Source organism: Rhipicephalus sanguineus, chromosome 6 (assembly GCF_013339695.2).
Source record: "Rhipicephalus sanguineus isolate Rsan-2018 chromosome 6, BIME_Rsan_1.4, whole genome shotgun sequence".
NCBI lineage: Eukaryota > Metazoa > Arthropoda > Arachnida > Ixodida > Ixodidae > Rhipicephalus > Rhipicephalus sanguineus.
This window is the reverse complement of record NC_051181.1, coordinates 109,183,024-109,201,330: the sequence shown is the minus strand read 5'-3', so window position 1 is coordinate 109,201,330 and position 18,307 is coordinate 109,183,024. Positions and strand designations below refer to the sequence as shown.

Sequence of the window (18,307 nt, the reverse complement as noted above, 5' to 3'; positions counted from 1 at the left end):
TGCTACGGCGGTGTATTTTTAGAAGCGTATTTTGGAGAAATATCCCGGAGTCGAATGGGAGGCTGATGGCAGGGAAGTACCAACATCTACAATCTGAAATCCTAAACAAATAAAGAGACAAGGCTAGGAGAACGGTGGCGAAAGCGTAGGGAAATAAAACCTGTCACCAGCGTATATAAGCACCGCACTCGGTATTCCTTGGAAATCGTAAAAGGTTTTCGAGCGCATTGCAATACGTTGAGCTCCGGCAGCGCGGGAAAAACTTCAGTAAAGACTCGTTCGCGTCGAGCAGATGGGCGCCATGTGTTTTGTCCTGCCTGCGTCACCGCGATATACATTTTCGGAGAAGCATTTCTGCGAGTTTCTCCCGCAACACCGTTTCGTAAGCGCAACACCCTGCATTTCTCGCTTATCGGTCGCAACGCAGGGTGGTTTGTTTTTTTTTCTGTTGCACGAAGCGAATCCATTTGAAGACGCGCCGAATCGGAATCTCGTTGCGCTCAGCGTATTGCCCCTTTGTGTCTCAATAAACGTTATATATAGCGCGTGCTTTCGTTGCATCCGCAAAGGATTGACTCCTTCTCAAGAATGTGAAGTAAGGACAAAGAAGGAGCTTAGGTATACAGAAGTGTCGAGAGTGATAGCGCTAGCGAATCGTGTATCTCTCTCTCTCTCTCTTTCTCGCTTTATTTCTCATAACAATAAAGGCAAGTAAATTTTGCTTGCCTTCACATTCTCCTTTTTTTAGGTTAATTTCTGGTTTCAATATTATTATTGAAACGTTGTTTTCTATTACGGCTTAGACATTACAACTACCCGAATCGTTATTTTAAGCCTTTTAAACCTTTTCTTACCTCTCATTATTCTCGCAAGTTTGACGATGAGCTCGCATTCGCTGTCCTACAAATATTTTGAGGAAGATGACACCGGTGCTGGGGCACACTGAGACATGTGCTCCAGTGTCCCCGTAAAGCAGAGCGTTAAGATGTGAGCTATATAGAATAGTCTCGCGTATAGGATGTGCGTATTTATGCATAATTAAAGTTCCGGGCAAATGTTTTGCATCTGTTCTGTCGAGCAATCATACTGAAGTCGAATTTCAGAGCTTAAAGCACGCTCACGTCACGCCTGTATTCCTTCCCCTTTATACCGATATCGTGGTGATATTACGTGTGCATATATCTCTGCATTGCTGTTAAACACGCGCTACCACTTTGCTCGACGTAAAATATCAAATATTTTACATAAAATGAGGACAATACAAACGTTTTGACATGCGCGCAAGAAGTTAAAATGAAAAAAGAAATGTTTTGTTATTGCTTTGTGACCTTCATGCGATATTTCAAAAGGAGTTCACAAAGTGAACTGAAACGAGTACAAATTAAGGTTAAAGATAAAAAAATTGCGCAGCTTGCACTAAGTTGCGCAAGGCTGGGTCACAGCAGAGCTGCTGCTTCTTCTTGGTGGTTCAGGAGGAAAGGAAAAAAGGCACCTAATTTCTGTCTGCCTATAGGCGACACGGCGCAGTGCCTTATAGAGGTGGGGGTAAGGGGGGATAAAAGAAATGTAGAAAGAAATAGGAAAGGAAGTGATAGGACGTCGACAGGCGCGACGAAGAGAGAAGAAGACAGGAAAGATGGGGGAGCCGGTCACAGGAGTTCAAGGACGGGACCACGATCAGCTAGGGGCACGATGCACGTCGGTGACGAGGCGGCGAAGGCCCCGTCGATGAGAGGCGCACGGCATGGCGGACGAGGCAACCGTCACGGAGCGTCGACGGCGAGAGGCACGAGTACGTCCTGAACGGGCGAACGGGGCATCACGGGCGACACGTCCGTCTCGCGTAAAATCCTCCGAGCGACTCCGCAGAGCTGCTGGGCACCTAGCTGGTCCTGGCTTGGCTAGGTTTTTACCCTCTCGCCTGTCTATCGTTCTTTCACCGTCCCGTAATGTAATAATATGTGGGATTTAACGTTCCAAAACCGCGATATGATTATGAGGGACGCCGTAGTGGAGGGTTCCGGAAAATTCGACCACCTGGGGTTCTTTAACGTGCACCTAAAGCTAAGTACACGGGCATCGAACATTTTCGCCTCCATCGAAAATGCAGCCGCCTCGGCCTGGATTCGATCCCGCGACCTTCGGGTAAGCAGTCGAACGTCATAGCCAATATACCATCGTGGCAGGGCTTTCACCGTCCCCTGTCCAGCGCTGTTCGTTCCCAGTTTTGATAACCTCTCTCTTACCCAGCTCTTGCTATACTATACGATACACGGCTATGCTTGCCCTCTTTTTCTTTTTGTCTCTGTTTATTTCTCTTTCTTTCGTTCCCTCTTTCTATATCTTTTTCTTCCTCGCTCTTTCGATCTTTCTTTCTCATGTTTCTCTCTATATCTATATTTCTCGCTTTCTCTTTTTTTCTATCTCTTTCTCTCTCTATATTTCTTTCTCTCTCTTTCTTTGATTGTCTCTCTTTCACTCCCTATTTCTCTTTCTGTCTTTCTTCCATTTCTTTCTCTCTATTTCTCTCTTTTCTTTCTATGAAATGCTTTACTCTCTCCCCTCCTCCTTACCCCCACATCTCCACTCCTCACCTTCAATTCCCTTTTCCCCCACCTTGCTATATACTATACTATACTATACTATACTATACTATACTATACTATACTATACTATACTATACTATACTATACGAGGCTATGCTATGCTCTGCTTGGATGCCTGGATAGCCGAGTGGTTACGACGCTCGCTTTCGGGTCAGGGCTTCGAATCTCGCCTCGCCAAGAAATGTTTTTTCACCAAGAATTTCTCTCTTTCTATATCTTTATCTCTCTCTTTCTGTCTTTCTCGCGCTCTGTACTCGTTCTCTTGCCCATCAGAGTTGTTGCATCCCACGCCGGATAAATAGCGCGCGTGTTCTGGGAGCCAAGCAGAAGATGAAGGAGAGGACGAAGAGAACGCGTATTATATGGTGATGATAATTTTCTGTCTACGACACACGTCAAACCTCGAGCATAACGGTCCTGCTGTAAAACACTTGTTATTTATTATTGTACATTATTGCATTATCTTCCCTCCGTACCGATGTAACTTAAGCATTGCCTAGCTGTCCGTTTTGTTAAGCCCTGTAGGGACAGCGTATATGTCTATGTTTGTTTCACTGCAGTCCCCTCAACCAGTACATCACTGCCTAGTCACTGCGACCGCTATCAGCACATCTGCAGCATGTTCGTTATTCTTTCTTTCTTTCTTTCTTTCTTTCTTTCTTTCTTTCTTTCTTTCTTTCTTTCTTTCTTTCTTTCTTTCTTTCTTTCTTCTTTCTGAGGGCAAGCCGAGCACCTACAGATGTGTGGTGGCCTCTCTCGGCGATGTTCGAAGCCATCTGCACATTTTTTTTTTCTAATATGATCGGCAGTCTCGGATTCCTTTCCGCGCGCTCTACAATTGGTGCACGGACAAGGATGCTCCCGCCGCCTCTTGACAATATTGTGTACTTGTGAGCGAGCGCGAATTTTGAACTATGACCATAAAATCAATATATACGATACAAGGCGACTATGTTGCTTTATCAGGCCTTAAAAACGAGCTTCCAAATCATTGAGTCCCGTTATTTCCTATCAGTAGGCGATCGACATTCTATATAACTTTTGAATGGATTGCTCTGGTAAGTGTTCTTGTGCGAATTAGGACCATCAACTTATTAAAAGTTGGTCTATTAGTTATGTATATGTGCTTGCATCGCTGTTCAGTGCAGCAACGACCATTTGAAACGAAATACAAAAGAAAGCCATGAAAACCATAAGTCCATTGAACTTGTTATGTGTGTGTGGGTTTTTTTAGGATAGTTTAAATGATGCTGTTGTCTGCACGTACTTCGTAAAGCAACGCAAACTTTGCAAGTAACAGCAACAGGACGTAGAAAGAAAGTTGAAGATGTTTTCCTTGCGGAATATATATAACATCTGTAGTTAGAAATGATGTTACTGTAATTATGTGTGTTTTGCTTCTAGTGTAGTCACGAGTATTCTACACTGATCTTAGGCTGTATTTTATAGTTTGCTCTTACCATGTTTTATACTCGCAGTTTTTACTGCCATGGATTGCCAGTCTATATTACTATATGGACAGGCAACTACTGTATGGTGTTACTATACTATATAGACTACTATATAACCCGGATTACTGTAGTGTTACTTGCGGCGTTACAGGTTAACGTATTTTATTACATTTGTAACATTTCCCTGTCTGCATTAAACGTCTCCGTATTTTGTACGTTTCGCAACATATTTGTCTTGAGAAGCGACTGTTGTTGTCAACTAACGCTCAAGCATTCAGCGATGTCGCCTGAGACAATTCGAAAAAAAAATTGCCTCTGCAAAATGAAAAATTAAGTTAAATAAATTTTGGAGAAGAGGTTAATATTCTGGATCGCTTGGAAAATACATGACATATTTGTTGTAGTATCGTGATATGTACGTGTGTGTGCGCGCATGTGTGAGAGTGTGCGTGTGTGTGTCTGCTCAATAGCTTGAACAGAAATCAGCCTATCGGCGCAACAATTCTGCTGCGAGTTCGAGCTGAATTAGGCAGAAATAACAAAATAAGACCCGAATGACATTATACCAGCCGAAGGAACCTGCAAAGTTTATAAATGATTGCCTGCCTGGAATGAGTTGTTCTGAACAGAACAGAATAACGGTTCCGCTATACAGATAACTATACATTTAACTATACAGATTGGTTACGTACGCCGTATCGCTGACATTGTTTGGGCGTCAGCGATTGGAGTGTTACCGAGCCGGTTAATAGCTGAACAGTTCTTAGCTAGCCAACTGAGCACGGAAGATGCTTTAGCTAAAGCAGACATCTTCATGGCCACGGTTGATAGCTTTATTACTGCAACCTTTAAAGTAATGTAGAACATTGTGATTGGAACGCATGGTCTGTTTATTTTAGGACCTTAGGGCTATCGTAATAGAAACGCTATCACATCAGACATACGTTCTTTAGTTGTTTTCTTAGAAAGAGCTGAATATCTTGGTCTGTTTACTACAATGCATGGTCCAATTTTATTATTTATGCATACGTGTCGAGCGTCATTACACACCTGGACATACAACGTCCCAAAAGTGACATACCTCACTACCGGTCTTCGCAACCAAAGAATGAATTAACGTTATTTTTATTTCATATAAAATCAAAGCAACGTGCTCGATGACTCTATCAGTTCATTGAACAATCCTTTCAAAGTGTCTTTGTGGCTATCCCTGCAAATAAAAGGAGACAAACATGCAAGTAAACGTCAGTTAAACGGCCGTTTTAATTGAAATCAGCAACGACACATGTTGCAGTGAAAATTAAGCGGAAAGTGATGAGAAGCCGTTGCAGACGGCTTTCGTGTCTTCTTGTGAACTGTCGCGAAGTGTTTCCTACGATGCTGCACCAGCCGGTGTGAAAAATATCCGGCGCACAGGACAACAGAATCAACAATTTTAAATTCTCGCTTGCACCTAATTCGGTTTACTTCATTTGCCTTCGTTCATTTTATGCTGCTGCTACAATATACGTCGCAGTCACCTGCGTCACAAGAGACTATAATATTCAGGCGCTCAGCAAAGTGCCGTGGTTTCACTTCCCCGCGTAGTTGCGTCGAAACTGCAATCAGTAGGTGACGAGGCACTTGACAGCCTCTCAAAACTTCAAATAACCTGTTCAATTTAAAAAAAAACGACAAAGCTGGTGTGCTGAATAACGAGCGCTAAAGGGAATATCTGGAGCGGTTCTGAAGGCAACCTTTTCTGCTTTTCTTCATAAGCTATTTCACTTGAAGACATGAAGCTCCAACCGCGCCTTCCGATGGGAGATCAAGAGCATCTCCTGAAAGGAGACCACTTGATGAAGAAGTGAACTGCTCTAGCCAAGTCTTCAGAATAGACCAGAAGTGCAGAATCAGCTAGGGATGGTGCCAGAGGCGACGGGTGCGTGTATGCGTGTGGGGGAGGGGGAGGAGGGGAAAGGTGCCTCCTTTAAGATTTAACGCGTGAGCTATTTTCATGGCACACAACATTTGTTTGTAATACGAAAAATATGACACCCGGTATGGTGTCAAAGTTACATTCCCTTAGCGATCTCTGCTATGGTTTCTTGCTAAGGTAGCGTAACAATGACTGCAGCATTCTCTTCAGTCCGGCGCATACCTTCTTTTACAGCCAACGTCTACTTCGATGGGGCGTAAAAAGAAGCGCCGGCTTTGTCACACTTGGACCGCCTGAACGTTACAGCAAGGTGTTTCAATTGTTTCCTTTTGCTTCTTGTTGTTCCTGGACAATAAGACAAGCTAGCTCCAGCTGAGCCATGAAGCAGATGTTTCTTGTGCGCTTCGAGGAATCTCGATTTATATTTGGGAGTGAGTTCAGCTTTATTCTTCATTTTTCTAGAAAGAGAAGTGATCCATTAATACTTTAAAAACTGAATGCAATGTAAAAATTCGCCTGGCCCGCTATTCGTAGTCCTGCAGAAATGTGCTTTAGCATTTTCATAACTGTACGCATTGCAGGAGGTGTTCTATTCTTTTAACATTCAGAAAGACGTTTTAGTACAGATACAAAAAAGCGCATGCTTTTTTTACAAAATACACTCGCCACTTCACAGATATGCATAACATTATATCCAAGCATCATAATGCGGATGAGGGTGAGGACGGGTGGGAGTAACAAGAGAGGCAGTTCCGTTACCATGGTCACTCATGTAAGCTCGAAACCTGTTAGTACTTCAAATTGAGCATTGTGGACGTACATTATATCCTTTAAACAAGCACGGCAGAAATGAAGCCAGGCTTATTAGTAACTTCTAATTTCGTTCTGCTCAAGCTTTGCGAAATAAAATGACACTTCCGTTTATGCAGTGGTTGAAAGTCAACAGTCGTGTATATTGATGATCAAGTTCGTCAACGCTTTCTCAGATAATCACTGAAGTGTACGCCGTATATAGTCTCAATTGGTCCTTACACCTACATACTTTATGTTTCCCTGAGGCTTGTTTCCGCAAGCCAATTGTTAGTCCAGCGGTTGCTCCCGTATATTTACCCTCGCTGTCAATTCTGGTTGCTGAGCCCGTGCACGTCATCACGAAAGACTTAAGGAAAGAAGCACGCGTAATTTCCGTGATACATTTGTTTCGATGAAAAAATTTAACTGTATCTAAATCAAAATCAGACACACCCAATTTCTTAACATGCATCAATTTAAGCGTTAGCTACAGCCCCGAACCTTGCCCTTTCTTGCTCTTCCACATACTATATTGTGATCGCAAAGCATTCTTCTAGAACCTGTATATAGCCCAGGTGTCTTTATGTCTCGTTTGGTCTGGCCAAGTCTCGCGATGTCCCGCTTTGTATCGTCACTTTTTCGGTTCATCACGCCCAAGAAACCTAATACAACGCACGAAGTGGTTTTCATGTAGCCTCAACCGAGCTACCACCACAGAAATCTTGGTGGCTGTCTCTTTTCTCTGCACGACTACGTGGTAAAACTATAAGCCGTACCTAAAAGTCTTAACCGCAACAAATATGCGCATGATAAAGAGGACAATTTCTGAGACAAAGGAAACATCTTTATGCCTGCTTTCTCGAGGCTTGTAGTTTGGTGCATCTACTTGGCAGGTACCTCATTAGTAAAGTGTACAATCTATTACTGCACCGCACAGCCTAGTACTGCACAATCGGCACAGTCCAGTAAGGCACAATCTCTAGGAGAGGCCCACACATGTGACAGCCTCAAATTACTGTATGAAGATCTGGCCGCGATCTGACAAAGGTCTATCTACGATATCCCATATATTAATTGCCTTATTTTTTACTTCGTATATGTATACCTGCGTTGTGTGTTGACTTGGTCGACCACTTTGCCAAACAATACTACGAATTAAAATACCCCAGGCATGGTGTACGTCACGTCGAGCACTGATGACTCACCCTTTGTTGTAAGCGGTGTACGGCTACGGCCAAATGCGAGCATCGCAAGCTACTCGGTCTGGGGCTAACCTGTGGGAAGACAACGAAGAATTTTTTTAAAGCGTTTGGCATATTTCTGCAGCTCAGGGAAACTGCAACTGAAAAACAATGAAAGTTCCCTTTGCCTAATTTGAGTCACTGTCATAGCATTCATCCTTATGTCACCGTTTAATTGTCACTTGTCCGAAATACTAAGTCAGTTCTCTTAACGCGTAAAAATTACGCTAAAGCACAGCGAGCAGCAGCATTTTACAACCCTGGTTCGCATAATGTTAGGTCCACTGATGTCTGTATCACATTAGTTTGTCTTGATGAGTACAACCATGGTTGCAGAAGGAATGTCCCAGGCTGGAGACATGTCGACTGGAAGACTTGTGTTCGTTAGGCCCTGACGAAGACACGTCATTTTATAGAAACTTCTGCTCCGTCAGCATGCATTCCTTGTTCAACGACACTTGATCACTTTGATTCTACAGTTTCCCATGAACCTCTTCTTTTGTTTAGATTACGTTGTCTTCAGATTCTCGATTATGCACTGCTGGTTGTGCCTCTCGTTTTTCTATACTTCAAGTTAAAGTGATAAATCCTAAGTAGCCTTAATGAGGCATCAAAGTCAAATATTCAATCACTTTAGAATGATAAATTATTATTTTTGAAATTTATCGTCGTTAACTTCGCGATAGTCAGTTCTTCACTGCAACAGAAAATGAAGGTCATTTTTTTATTTTTGAATTTCACACCGATGTCCATCACGTCGATGGTGGTGATAGATTTCGAAGTTTTTGTCTTTCTGTACTTTGGTCTGTCTGGCTCTATAAAATTTTTCGAACCCTGCCATGTTAAATCTATGACGCTCTTATAATGCACTTGTTCTTTATCGATAAATAACTATGTAAGCCTTAGTAGACGCCATCAAAATCCACGATGTTATGGCGAGTTGGTGCACAAACGTAGAAGCTGCGTCGCCACCTGCATTTTCTTTTTGTGCTTTTCCTAGCTTAGCAAGAGTCTCCCCTCGGCACGAGTTGTGTTTTAGGTGTTGAATGGTAATTTACAAATAGGTTTCTACAAAAGAAATCATTTTCTATTCCGCGTCCTCTTAGTCGCAGCTGCAGCACGCAGAAAAATATTGTTTGCGAAAATTTCTCTAACCTCTGTAAGCGTAACCGCCGAATCCTGGGTACACGTTGTAGTTGCTGTGTCCAAGTCCGTAGCCAGAGCCATATCCAGAGCCGTAGCCAGAGCCGTAGCCGGAGCCATAGCCAGATCCGTAGCCAGATCCGTAGCCAGTGCCGTAGCCGCCATTCTGGTGCCCCTCGTAGCCGTAGCCAATAAAAGGATGGAAAATATTTTGGAAATAACCGAAACCACCCGGAGGGTAGGAACCGTGGAAAGTGTAGTGAAATCCACCGCTTGGTGGCCAGTTGCTCTGGGAAGCAGTCGCAGTGGAGAAACCCGAACTGGGCGCCCCCAAGGGGCCCCCCCAGGTGAGTAAGAAGCTTCCTGTGCGATGCGGACCAAAGGGCGATTGGTAGGTTGTCTCTGTTCTTCGCAGTGTAGCGCCGGCCGGACTGCCAGGAACGCCGGCGCCACCGACGATGGAAGTCGTATGAGTGGTGCGCCTCACTCTGCCGTCGCCGCTTACTTGGGTGTACGCGTGCGTCCGCACGTGGGGAGCTCCAAACCTATTGAGGAGAAGATCACCCACCAATCCTCCACCCATAGGGACGCCCACGTCGTTACTGCGCACCGTGGTTTCCACCGGAGCGTCATTGAGCAAGCTGCCTCCCTGAAGCACCCTGCCGCCTGAAGGAGCTATTTCGTTGAGGGAGCTGTCGATCCTCGTTATGGTTGACATCGCGTGCGTTAACGAAGCTGTAAGGACATAAGAGAAACATTTAGCGTCAGTAGACGCTAGTGTTAAAAGCAGCAGCTACAAAGGGGCTTGCTTTAGTCCTGATTCCCACGCATTGTCCCAGCCCGTCAAGGCACCAGTGCCCAACATGACACAATTTTTGTCTGAACGGTTTTGCCCCAAATGTGTTCTTAAGGACGCCGGTGACATTAGGAGCATCGGGCAACGTCAGCGACGTGCCATTTTTTTAGCAGAAATTTGCAGCGGTATTCAGTAAGTGTCCACCAAATATACTGTCCATTTCAGCACGTTCTGATTGGGTAAATCTAGAGAGTGAGTGAGCTGGCACCATAGGTCGGCAAAAATATTGGAACTCACTCAGACTCACTCAAGAAATATATTTTGCTCTGAGAGCTCACTCGTACTCAGGCTCACCGAAATATTCCTCAACCAGACTCACTCGGACTCGGACTCACTCAACTTTTGCTCGACCGAACTCACTCGGACTCAAGCTCACCAACATATTGCTCAGCCGGAATCACTCAGGCTCAGACTCACGGTTTGACCTGAGTCTGGGTGAGACTGAGTGAGTCGACTCATGAGTCCGCTGGCGTAAAATTAGCTTTTCCGATCATGGTGTAAATGCTTTTTAATGCCGATATCTCACATAATCGGTGTTCTACGGTACGCCTTTTGATCTTGTACCTGCAGATACAAGTTGTCAGTGGTTGCAATACAGTAAGGTCGATTTTATGAAATATGCGACGAGATATTCCTATCAAGAATGTCTCGTGAAAGGGTTCGTGGGGAGAGGTCATGGCACCCTCCCCCCCCCCCCCCCCCCCAACTCAGTCCTCTTATCAATAAACATTGAGGTGGAGCATGAACGCTAGTGCGTTGAGGCATGTGTGAATAGATTAGAGTATAAACGTACGATGGTAATGCTTATAGGTGAGTAGAAAGGACCATAGGTCGGAAGTAAAAGGTAGAGCTCCCTCGGACTCACTCAATAAATATATTTTGCGCTATGGGCTCACTTCGGCTCAGACTCACCAATATTTTCCTCAACCGGGCTCACTCGGACTCAGACTCACTAAAATTTTCCTCAGCCAGACTCACTCAGACTCATACTCAAGGCTCGAACTTAATCTGAGTGAGTCGACTCATGGGTGAGTTTGCCGACCTATGGCTGGCACCAATAGTTAACCCCGACTATCCAATCAGTGCACGCTGAAACGGACAGTTGATTTATTGGACACTTACAGAGTACCACTCCAGCGAGAGAACAATGTTTTAGCTGAAGGCGGAGACGTAATGGTGTGGTTGCGGAACCAGAGAGGCGGAGTCTGACAGCAGGGTTGCCATTGGGGGCATTTGAAAAGGAGCCACATCTCAATCTAAAAGTAGCCAAAGTAACCATACCATTTAATTTTATCGCCAAATTCGTAGCCAAGCAGAAGAGAAGCGATATTATGAAGTAGCGTTTTTATTATTGAACCGTTAATAGTGCCACTTTAACGAAAAAATACCATAAAAATAAGACTACAATGAGCTAGCGGCAGCGTGCTAGCCACGCGATTACCAAAATGCACTCAACTTCGCCACTCCGTATTTACAGGTGCACCGCGTGCTACGTTGGGATGTCTCGATGAGCACCAGCCTGGTGGTGGTGGGAGGACGTGTACATCGGCTGACACGACGAGAATCTCGGAAACAGCGCATTTTACGTGCAAATAAAAGGAAACTGGTTGCTCAATGCTCGAAACCAGAGGAACAAAAGTATCCTGAAAGTTACCATGGAACCAACCTGAAATTCTCATTGCCAGACGGGGTATTAGAGTAGCCAATTTGGCGCAAAGTAGCTGCCAATGCTAACCCAGTCTGACAGTTGTGTAAATTAGGTTAACGAAGAAATAGTGGAGAGAAGGAGAAGGGGGGGGGGCGTTTTAACAAAGGACTTGTCTTGGTGTCCTGATAAAAGGCGATATACGGTGCTGAGAATTGTAGTCATGAGTTTTGGTGATTACTGACCCTGGTCCCTAATTCACAAAAACGACTTGCGCTAGTATTGTTCTTAAGACAACATTCTGACCAATCTCGATTCTGGCCTTATCATAAGCGAAGCCTTCTGGCAATGGCGATGGATACCTATGAAAGAAAGGCTTTGTGTATTGGGCTCCTGCTGGGACCCTAATCACAAAAATTTTGTACTCTACAATAGTTCGTAAGAGAAAGTTTCAGCCTCTAATGATGCAGGGCATATAATTAGTGAAGCCGACTAGCCAATGGCAAACAAAAAATACGTCTTTAACACTTGGGTTCACCCATAACGTCGCTGTAGCCTCTTGCCCCAAGAGCGCCATATGACTATTGCACCTGTAGCGACAAAAGCCACGAATACCAGGGATCGCTTCGCCTTCAATGCGAGTCCTGTGCTACTCATCACTTGGGCCGCTTTTTGTAATGATGTTATAGCTGTAGTTTATGTTGCAGTGCGTTGGAGGACGTCATATGCTTGCGCACGTCCTGGCATGAGCCAGTGTTCTGTTTGTGCAGAGTACGAGGCAGAAGAAACGTTGGAGCGTCTCTTGTGTCCCTGCCCCGCTCTACGCTAGCAGTGAGCAACTGTGGTCGCCACACTTCGCCGCCACAGACAACCAGGGACAGCCGAAAAGGAGTTTTCGTTCCTTACCTGCCAACAAAGCCAAGTTTTCAAGGCTGTGCTGAGCTACCTTGGGGACATCGGCCTGGACTGAGGTTGTAGAGAATTGCTGCCCCTCACCTGGATTAGGCTATGTACGCTGTTCTTCCTTCTTTCCTTTTATCTACCTCTTTCAACCTTTTCGTCCATCATTCCTGTCCCCGTAGACACTGCGCTGTGCCCTCTTCAAGGGTTGCTAAAATAGCGTCCTTGCCTCACCTTATTCACCCCCTATCTTCCCCTAGGCTCTGTTGCTGAGGAGTCAGCGAGGCGAAGATAGCAAGCTGCCATATCCACCGCATTGTCTCGGAATCACTACAGCACATCAGCTTCAACGGGCTGTCATGGTTCTCATGACAGAAAGACGTTAAAAAGCGAGCTCTATACATGATGACATCCGTCACCGCCGCCTCGCGGTCGTGATCATTACCCCAGGCCTGCGGGGCTGCTCATATTCCGGCATAAAAGAAATAACCGAATTGACCGAAGCTTTGAAGGTCCTAAAGGGCAGTTTCCTCCTCGTCAATTGCGTTAATGACAAACACTCTTTAAGGCAGGGTATGTTAAGGGCAATGTGCTCCCAGAGATAAAGACTTCTAAAAGCGCTATTTGCAACGTTCTTGATAGAACTGTTGGGGCCAATCAGGGGACCATATGTACTCGAAGAAGGACAAAGTGGTCGTAAAATAAACGCAAGGAAGTTGGCGAGGCTGGGCCCGGTCGACTACCCTATGATAAAGGGGGACTGAAAGACGAGGAAAAGAGTTAATTTCACATTTTGCTGGAAACCCGCCGCTGTCATTGGTTCATTTTGCAATGCCATCGTGTACAAATTTTCTATCTTATTTTACTGCAATAGCAATTATATGGACACTCGTGGCGCATATTCGCCATCGTCGTGATGTTTCATATAAAGTTCAAATTGATAACATCGTCCCGCATGTCGTATGTTCTATGCGCGAGCGTAAGCTTGCGAAGTCTGCAGACGGGCGCGACTCAAGTCTCCATCGGGCGAAGGAGCTTGAAGGGGTGCCAGTGGGTGGGTTGCGTCGCTCGGGCAGAAACTGCGAACTTTGATCAAAAGGGCGCGGTCGCGCGTTCTATCTCGACTGAGATCAATAGACGGCTCATATACTTGTGCGGGCTGTGCTCTCGCAGCTTACTTCGCGTTCAAGCGACAAACAGCATGAAAACCGATTCGCTCCCTGGAGCGGCCGTATTCTGGTGTTCCAGCATTTTGTAGTTACGCCAAATGGGATCCTAATGGAGTTAGCTGCTAGCCTCACTTCGCATAACATTCCAATTAGTGGCGTTCGCATCCATTGCTTTGCCCCCTGAGGGAAACAGACTTTTTTATAATGGTCTAAATGTTATGCACATATTGCGCAAATTAATGCATCAATGACCTCACCTGTGCACAGCAAAGCGATAGCAAAGAAAGCTGTCATGATTGCTTCTTCACGCGTAGCAACTCGCTTGAACAACTCGCTGCGGCGCGTAAGGTGCAAGGCGCGAGCTCAGGCGTACAGTAAGCGATGACCCCCGCCTGCGTTGCACAAGGCTCCCGTGTTCTGTGCAAGATGTGCGTGCAATTGTTCGATCACGCCATGAAATAAGCAAAGCAAAAATGAGGCGGTTAGCTTTCTTTACAAAATGCTCGTTCCAACGAGAGCCGCCGTGCAGTGCGCTCTTCTCTATGCCCTCTTCTCCAGGTTTCTTCCAACAGCAAAAGGCAGTACGTTCTGCTACAGCAAAACCGCAGCATAACCGAAACAATGGTTCACCGAGAATATGTACTTTGACAGATGAGCGCGCAATTGTGCCCGCGCACAGCAAATATTGCTTGGGCACAATGGCTTCTTTCCAGCGCGACGCGCACATCTTTTCTACAAACTGCGTGAAACTGTTTCACGGCTTTTCTTCTTGATTCTTAGGCGTTTATGACTGTTAGACTACGTTTATTGTATAGCCTATTGAGTTGTTTCAGAAATTCTTAGCAGGTAGTCAAAATTGCGCACAGCAAATGCTAATGCAAACGATATCATCGGGGGAGCTAGAAATACGCAGCATGCACATTTTTTTCACTGTGATTAATACCGCGTTCACCTCTCGAAAGGTGACTTCTTTACAGCATTTTGCGGTGAAAAAGTGGGATCGAGGACTCTTGTTATATTGTTATATATTTTAATCTTTCTTTTTAATTCTGCTTATGGGTCTGCTGCATGCTTTTCAGCCTGAGCTTAAAAAGTTTGCCAGCCAGCCATGCCACCATTAACGTAATAATAATTTCAGGAATTTTAGGTGCTGAAACCGGGAAATGATTATGAGGCATTCCGAAGTAAGGGACTCCGGATTAGTTTCGACCACGTGGAGTTCTTTAACGCTCACCTAAATGTAAGTACACGGGTGCTGTTGCATCTCGCCCCCTATCTAAAGCGGCCACCGTGACCGGTAATCTACCCTGCGACCTCGAGTTTAGTAGCGCATTACCCCAGATGTCACTGTCAAAGTACATACATACATACATACATACATACATACATACATACATACATACATACATACATACATACATACATACATACATACATACATGCATGCATGCATACACACACATACATACATACATACATACATACATACATACATACATACATACATACATACATACATACATACATACATACATACATACATACATACATACATACATACATACATACATACACCTGAGTGAACAGCCAGCTGCTTAAAGGGCCCCTCACCAGGTTTGACAATTTTGAGCTGACGAGCGCAATCCATGCACTAGGCGTTCACGAATACGTCTGCCAAAATTTGCAACGCTACGCGCCGCGTAAATGGGTCAAATTTCAAGCTGAACGCTGCTTGCCCTTCTTCTCGCGGCCGCGCGCCCAGAGAATGAGGGGATGACGTACATGAGAGAATGGCCCTACGTAGATAGTAGTGTTGTGACGTCGCTCCTCTACGTAGACCAGTGTGCTCTGACGTCGCCAACAGTAGCACGTGACACTGCGATAATTATTTGACACGACGCGTAGTTTTTGTAATTTGTTGCTTGAATGGATGAATAAAACTTAGAGCAATAATAAAACACACAAACGGAATGTGTGCATTTTCTTTTTTTAATTTTTACTACGAATCGCAGCGAGATTCGAGACTAATCTACCCCCGTTTCGCACGCGTTCGTGTTCTCGCGCTTTGCGCATCGTGCAGACGCCACCCTTTGCAAAGAAACTAATTTTCTACCACGTTCCAGCGCTCATTAGGCTCATTTATCCTCCCGCGTCTAACTGGATGTTCATGCGGCACACCGCTAGTCTCGCGTCCGTACAAATGTTGCAGCTTTCGTGCTCAGTAATAGGTTGAAAGCCAAGTGATCGGCGACGGCGCATTCGGCATAACTTGCAGAGATGAAGCGCAAAGAACGCCGCCACAACACCGCTCGCGTCTCGGGGGCTCGGGCTGGTTCGGGCGCGTCATGCGCTCGTGACATTTTGTGCGCATGACGTGTTCATGCGTATGCGTTATTTGATCCTTCCACTCGCGTGCCGAAGAGGGTAGGGAAGGGATTTGGCTTGCAAAGGCTACGCGGGGCGAGCGGCGAGGGTTTGCAGCTCGCCTCCTCGCATCATGGTTTCGCGCCGCTACAAATTATTGTTTTTCTCAGCTTCTAATCGGCCGATTAGAAAAATTCTTGCGGCATAATGCTCTTTATTGGGCTCGCAACAACTTGCAATGTGTAACTAAAATTCGTTAGGTCACCTGGTGAGGGGCCCTTTAACGAAGAACCTTCCGACTCGAATTCGCATAAAAATATTTGTCAAGGAATACTGTTTCCTCAACCCTTGGCAAAATTTGCGGAAATCATGAATGGTTCAATATCAGGCATATTTTACAAGTTCTCGCATGATGAAGTCAATAAGTTGAGAAGGTCCATAAGTTCCCGGGAAATAAACACTACTTAGGTAATATCGTAATGCGAGTTAGAAATTTCATGTCTGCGCGATTATTGCCTCCAAAAAGATATTCAAATCGTTCAAAGCGGGATTCGCGTGACAATCGTTCGTCAATTTCTTCCACACGCGCAATTAGGTCCTTGTTTCAAATCATTCATTCATCATTCATTTCATCATTCATTCATTCATTCATTCATTCATTCATTCATAGGTTTTTCTTCGATGACGGCACACCAGTATACTGCGGTGTCATCTGTTGCTGCAGCCTGGAGTCAATGTGTTGTTGAAGCCTGGAGATTCAGGGCCTCCGGGTTCCAAGATTGCAGCTGCTGTGTTAGTTGTACGTGTCCGCGCAGAACTCGTCGATTGCATCACATGACATCACATGAACCTCATTTGAGTCCCGATGAACTGAAATCTAGGGGAGCCGGAGCCTCCCCCCCCCTCCCCAGTTCAAGTCGGTGGCTCCGTACCAGAAGTCGAATTGTCGCCGCCATGTCGTGGGCCCTCGGGACGGCCTGCAGTTATGTGTGAAGATTGCAAGTCTGCTGTTTTATTGTGATAACAATTGTATGAGCACTCCAGGCGTATTTTCGCTTTCACCTGTCGCCGTCGCCGTGAGGTTCTGTAAAAAATACAAGGGCGATAACATCGTTTCACGCGTCGCGTGTTCTACGTGAACGTGTTAAGGCGCGCGAGGGCAGGCGACAATCGCGGCTCAAGCCGAGATGAAACGCGCCGGCCGTAGTTCGTCGCACGAGGGGCCCAAGGGCTGCATGATTCCGGCAGAAACTGTGGACTTTAACGTGCCGCGCACGGTCGCGCGCGCCCTATCTTGTCATAGATTAGCAGGTGGCTCATGCATTTGTACGTGCTGTTCACCCTGTTTGCGTTTGAGCGATAGATATCAAGAAGGTCGCTTCGCTCTCTGCAGCAGTAGCGTTTACTTACGCCGGTGTTTTGTTGAGTTACACGGTGAGCCATAGACAGTCAGGCAGCGAACAAACTTTATTAAGGTCCTAAGAACTACAAAGTCGTAGTTTCGGGCCGCGCCCACGCTGGCGCCGGAAGACCATAGTCCTCCGCCCGTTCGCGGGTCCTTTTGACAGCCCTTAGTTGGTCCTGGGAATCGCCGCTTTTAAGGGCTTCCTCCCAGCACTCTTGTTTATTGAAAGAGGCATTTTGTAACGCAGATTATTGCAAAGGTGTGTGTGATAACGTGCAGTACTCTTCATTGCACTCAGGGCAGTGCGAAGCAAACATTCCGAGAGCCCTCCTGTCAAGCATGGCTTGAGGAGGAGAAGGAAAAAACTTTATTACAGGTATATACAGGGAGTAAGTGCGAGGTGGCCCCGAGGGGGCCACCCCTCACAACCACTAGGTAGGCTCCTCATTACAGGAGCCCATTGGCGATCGCCGCGACTCGAGCTCGGTCGACCAGGGCCTTCTGGCTCGCCAGGTCGGAACAGCCGAGCAGGGCTGCCTCCCAGTCCTCCCGGGCGGGGGTTGGTATTGGGGCGAGGTTTGGGGTTGACTGGCATGCCCACACCATGTGGAAGATGTCCGAAGACTTCTCCGCACAGTGCGGACATCTTCCTGTACAGGCAGGATCAAAATGTTTTAAAACTGCCAGGCACAGCAGTGCTTTGGTGTAAAGGCGGAGGAGTGTGCGTTCCTCCACCTTTGTAAGGCCCTTACTGGTTTTAGGATAAATTATGTGGCCGAATTGATAGAATTGAGTAATTTCTCGAAACGTTAAGGCC

At 45.8% G+C, this 18,307-nt stretch overlaps 1 protein-coding gene across 1 annotated transcript; it reads right to left on the bottom strand.

Annotated features, from left to right (window-relative positions):
* Positions 1–5,166: 5,166 nt before the first annotated feature.
* LOC119396160 (keratin-associated protein 6-2) lies at positions 5,167–14,181 on the bottom strand. The gene is made up of 4 exons (XM_037663250.2): positions 13,979–14,181; positions 9,164–9,886; positions 7,973–8,041; positions 5,167–5,267 (listed from the first exon to the last, which is right to left on the bottom strand). Exons 1-3 carry the CDS (start codon positions 14,013–14,015, stop codon positions 8,037–8,039), a joined length of 765 nt encoding a protein of 254 aa, XP_037519178.1. The 5' UTR covers positions 14,016–14,181; the 3' UTR covers positions 5,167–5,267; positions 7,973–8,036.
* Positions 14,182–18,307: the final 4,126 nt, after the last annotated feature.

What these genes read in the sequence shown, in the direction of transcription:
- LOC119396160 (XM_037663250.2), bottom strand. Translation starts at nt 14,015, where the DNA reads ATGACAGCTTTCTTTGCTATCGCTTTGCTGTGCACAG. An exon ending in TATCGCTTTGCTGTGCACAG is followed by an intron (nt 9,887 to 13,978) that starts GTGAGGTCATTG and finishes ATGTCCTTACAG; the next exon opens with CTTCGTTAACGCACGCGATG.